This window comes from Micropterus salmoides, unplaced genomic scaffold (assembly GCF_014851395.1).
Source record: "Micropterus salmoides isolate LMB-PRFRI ecotype aquatic unplaced genomic scaffold, ASM1485139v1 Ms_hic_scaffold_10, whole genome shotgun sequence".
Classification (NCBI taxonomy): domain Eukaryota; kingdom Metazoa; phylum Chordata; class Actinopteri; order Centrarchiformes; family Centrarchidae; genus Micropterus; species Micropterus salmoides.
Window position 1 is genome coordinate 32,157,565 of NW_024040041.1, and position 5,359 is coordinate 32,162,923.

General features: G+C 39.2%; 1 protein-coding gene across 1 annotated transcript in view; it reads right to left on the reverse strand.

The window, feature by feature from the left end:
- The window catches only part of LOC119918048 (serine protease 27-like), a 14,762-nt gene extending 9,880 nt beyond the window's left edge, over positions 1–4,882 (reverse strand). The window contains exons 1-3 of the mRNA XM_038738566.1: positions 4,828–4,882; positions 3,030–3,050; positions 2,724–2,886 (exon numbers count right to left, since the gene is read on the reverse strand). Coding sequence (XP_038594494.1) covers positions 2,724–2,886; positions 3,030–3,050; positions 4,828–4,882 — 239 coding nt within the window. The remainder of the gene's footprint in view (positions 1–2,723; positions 2,887–3,029; positions 3,051–4,827) is intronic.
- Between the last annotated feature and the right edge of the window lie 477 nt (positions 4,883–5,359).

Consider the following 5,359-nt stretch of genomic DNA (forward strand, 5'->3'; position numbering starts at 1 on the left):
ATGCTGTCCTTTCATCACTTCCCAGGAAAACTCAACAAAGGTAACCTATTGGCCTCAGGTGAAGATGCCAACGATGTCGTTCAGTCTTGGCCACAGGTAGTTTAACGACTGTAACGACTGTCGTCACAGCACAAGGAACACTAACGAACCAGCGGTATCGATGATCCTGGCAAACGACAACTGAGGTTAAAAAGCTGAGTTTCCCTGCCTTAACCTTCGTTGGATCACAGTAACAGCTTATGTCAGCGTTATGATATTACAGCCTAACAATTTGACAGCAGCAGCTGTTTGCGCTATCGATTTTAACGGATTGGTTCACTATTATCTGAATCCGCATGTACGCATCGATCTTCCACCCAGCACCCACCCAAACTAATTATTTTATCAGATTTAGAGATATGCACCTCTATGGATCTTTAACCCTACCGTTACATTAGATCCTGACCAATCCTGGCGGCACGTAAGGAGACAGCAAATAGACTTACAGTTTGTTTAAAAACCCAAAGGCGACAGAAACAAATGAGCTCAGATATCTGTGTGATTGGAGCCTCCTTTGGAAAGTGTACCTATGCTCTGACAGCAAGTCAAAACTCTGCAAGAAGAGGGTGGTGAGGATCTGCCGGAATGACCTTTGACCTCTGAGTGGCTCTCACTTTATAAACATGGTCAAGATCATTCAAGTTATCAAGTCAGAGCCAGTGGTCTGGTGTAAAGCACAAATAATAAAGACAACAAGACGCACCCCCAGGGTGATTGTGTAGAACACGTCAGGGCCTCAGACAAAGTGTCATTAACACGATTCTCTATGACTTCATTGTAAGTTGCTAAAGTCAATGGCAGATATTCCAGAAAACCTGTGAGCTAGAATATGGGTCTAGGCTTTAGAGTAAATCCTGACACCCTCTCTACTGTTTAGGATTTCCCTTTGTTTAGCACATTAGGTTAGGGGTGCTGCGCTCCCTGTGTTTTGTTTGAGAAACCCAAATGGAGAGGTTTGTTTTCATTTTGGTTTTTGAGTTCGTAATCCCTGTATATGGAGGGATTTTTTGTTATCTTGTGTTTATGTTTTTGCAGCACCCACTTGCCCAACTTTAGTTGTCTAAACCTTGTAAACTCTCGTGTGTGGGTGTGTGTGTGTGTGTGTATGAATTTCCACCATACCAAGTACATTGGTTTATGCGTACGTCCCCTTTCCTCTAGTGAGCTGGGACGTAACACTGATAATTAAATCAACAAAATAAGCACACACGCGTTTTCTTGTCCTTCAGGTGCCCAACAGCAGAATCCTGCAGTGTTGCTGTGACATCCTTACACCCTTCCTTGCTTGATAAACAAACTTGAGTGGGTCAGTTACAGTCTGTGTCTGGCCAGTAAATCCTTTCAAGATTTGTTCAAAACCTTTCATGTATTGAAGTAAGCGAGACGGGGCAATAGTTGTTCAGACCCTTTGGTGATGGAACCTTGGCCACTGGAACCACCAAAATTCTTTCCACAACATGGAAACTTTATTCTATGATAATGAGAGCTGGAAAATACTTGTGAAAATTTACACAAGAACATTGCACAGTTTTAAAGCAGTCGGCCACTGATCAGAGATGGGGACTCGAGTTAGAGACAGATTTTTTGTTGATTATGCAACGTCACAGACTTACAGTATTTAATAAGCTGTCAGTAATTGCATTACACATTACATGGTTGTGCTCTATAAGTTCAAAACAGTATTCCTTATAGCTATGAAGTTTTATTAGCAACCTGGATTGAACGCAGCAGGTGATCCAACATTCGTAATAACCACGAGAGACTTGAGACTTGACTTGGACTCGAGCTCAAAGACTTGTGAGCATCTCTGCCACTGATGTAGTCAGGACCCTGAATTTACCTCCCATCTCTCTGCTAAAGAGTTCTCCAGACATCCCTTTCATCAATTCGAATCTGACTCCTTACTAGTTTTCTACTTCTTATTGTTGCCTATAGGTTTTCGACTCACTACTAAAAATCACTCACCGAAAGCTTTCAATTCAGTTCAGTTAAAGACTAATTGATCCAGAGTTAACACAATTATTCTCCATTGTTTACTTTCAACAAACGTATCAAAAGCTTTACTTATATTCCTTTTCCACAACTCACAGTGATCACTAAACCATTTCAATCCTCTCTTATTTAAATACAAAAATGATGTGATTATTATGACAGTTGAAAGAAACTCTGTTTTATGTTATGAGAGCACTGAGAGTGAACCAGAACAGTGAAGTTGTGGCCGGACAGATCACAAAGTCACTACTATACTTTCCAGACACTATTCAGATTGTCAGTATTGTCACACATTTTTACATATTTAATTATGAAAATAACAATTAAAGCAGCTTTATCCAGGATATGTCTGTGCCCCCTGTCACAGCAGAGGGGCTCTTGGTCCACTCAGATACTCTTGTGAGAAGCTCTAGATCTACTTGGGGCCAAAATGACCACTAAACCTTTGCTAGACAGCCATTTTCTCATCTGCCTCTAAGAGCAGTAGTTCCCAACCATTTTTATACCTCTAAATGAAGCATTGTCTGCTTTCTACCCATCATCACAGGTTGAAACAACACAGATTTTGTTTATCATCTCGAGACCCCTCAGATTTATCCCACCCCTCGGTTGGAAACCACTGTCTTAGCCAGGCTGTTTGTGCCACTGTGCGGCATGTTGTTTTTTGTCACGGACCTACGCTCACTTTTTACCTGGAGCAGCACAGAGCAGCAGTCAGCACCCATTGATTGTTAATGAGAGATCCTCCACAGAAGGTTGACCCATAGATTTGCACACTGGCCAGCCAGGGCCAGCTGCCTGGAGAGGCCTCTTGTCCTCCAACAATCTCGGTGTTGAGGGTAGGCTGACCACACACTGAGGACAGAGACAATAAAGACAGAGTGAGCTCCTGGGGTTGACAGCAAAACTATCGACAATGAAATTATAAACAAAATGTTTATGTCCTAAAATTACCAATGGACAGGAAGTAAAAAAGTGAGCATAAAACTTTGACTTACCATCTAGTTGTGAGTGAGACTCTGAAAATAGAAAACAAACAATCATTTGAAACTAAAATTTAGTATTTATATTTACTGATGGCTCGTGCTGTATTGACATGTGATATTTACATGGGAGGAAATGTGTGGTTGTCTCTAAAATTGTTAATAAACTCATTTAAACACAAAATGTTTGATAAGTGAAACACTTTCAATCCTGCCCCCCTCTCAGCTAACATAAAATCCTTTTCCAGTTACAGAAAAGAAGTTTTCAGATGTTTTCCTTATTCCCAGAAATCATTATGACCAAGACAGGCTTCAATGACTAAAATGTAAATGTCAGCTGACTTCCTCCGTTACAGTCGTATGACCACTAGGGGTCGCAGCCTAACAAAAAATGTAAATATGGGTTGCATTAAGCCTCTTGAACTACTGGCTTATATAAGTATGTAAGTTATAATTATTCAAATGCACTTTACTACGTACAACATGAAGTGAACACATCACAATGTTTGCTTTTTAACAAAGTCTTTAGAAATGGATCAGCTGAAGTCACTCTGTAAAAAGAGGGATTAAAGGTTAATGAAGTCGGCTGGTGATGGGAAGGTTTTTGGTTCTACTCCCAGATCAACGAGCAGCAGTTTCTTCCAGATTCAACACCACAACTTTATATAGAGGATGTAAACTTGGATTTTAATTTATTTTAACCTTCATCTGCTTCATGTTGTTGGGATGTGTGCTTTTATTAAGAAAATAGTTTTATTGTTTTTACAGGTGGTTCTCCTTTGCGTTTATTTATATTCTATGTTTATATTTCCCATGTTTTTATGGATGAATAAATTGAAAAGTCTCTCCGTGCCCTTGATATCTAACCATAATGTTTGTAAAACTTTCTTACTTAATTGATGAAAAGTATAAGTAAATAGCCTATTTTATATGAATAACAAAACAGTTCCATATCATATCAAATATATCATATATAAATAAAACATTTATTGGTGTGTATATTGACCTGCATCTGTTTTAGATTTGACTTGAATGATTTTGGTAAATGTTTATGTTGGTCAGATTTGTAGAATCTAAACGAATGACCTGATTGAGTCCTCGTTTTCCACAATTTTTGCCAAAATCAGCCACAAAATGATTTGATGTAACATGGAGGACGCCTCCCTCTACTCTTGGAAAACTAACTGTTCAGTGAACAGATGTTCTTCTCTCCAATAAAGGTTTTGCATTCAGGGACATAACAATTTGTTGCTCCATGTTAACCTGAAACACATTTGCTGTACATCTTTGTCTGAGCCAAGATGGTGAAAATCTATAGTCACACAATGTTGGTACAACAACATTAAACATTAAAACCTTAAACATTAAAATAAAAATGTTACAGTTGCTGTGATCCAAGTGCGGACTGGCCATTGGGAGGACCGGGTATTTTCTCGTTGGGCTGACAAAGCTCATAGTAATTTTTTAATGCTCGAATATCCCTCATTATAATTTTCACAGTAAGTTGTTAAATAAGAGCTAAGGGTTGGGCTGATTCCGGAAATGTTGAAACTTGATGATGTAGAAAATGATTTTAAATGGAAAAACGCTCTTAATGCAAACAGTGATTGGAAATAATGCAGATATTTCACTCAGCTGCTTCTTGTGCTTGCGATAATCAGCTATGAATAGAACAAAGTTATTTAATATCGTACGACAATTACAGAGAAGCGGTCGTTGGCAATGTCACAAATGTACAGTACGTTATTTCACTTTTATGCATCCCGGTAAAGTTGTAAATTAGGCAGGTGTGTATATTGGGGAGGGTTCTTACCTTGTGTCAGGAGAGTCAGCAGAGTGGCCACACAGATCACTTTGTAGAAAGCCATCGCTGCAAGTCAGAATCATAAGGTGCAATCCTCAGAAATGCACCTGCCTAAATACTCTTCTTCTCCCATTCCTCCCTCCTTGTCTACCTCCACCACAAACACACCTTTCCAATGAAGCCCAACACCTCACCTACCACGTGCTCACAGGTGACACACAACATGCCAGCGTAACACTGCACTACTACTTCCTTCAGTAAGCTGCTATTATTCTTAAGTACAATATTGAGGTACTTGAGGTTTTCCATTTCATGCTACCTCATACTTCTACACTTTATGTACAACATATTACAGGGAAATGTTGTACCTTTTACATTTAACACCTGTATGAACAGGTAATGTTTTAGTTTAGGACTTCAAATTAAAAACAAACATGAGTTGTTACAGATTAAACACAGAAGTCTCTTTGTATGTGTCAGATGTCTGTGAGTAGTCATCAGTTCTACCAGACTTTTCCTCCAGACTTTTTACCAAGGTACA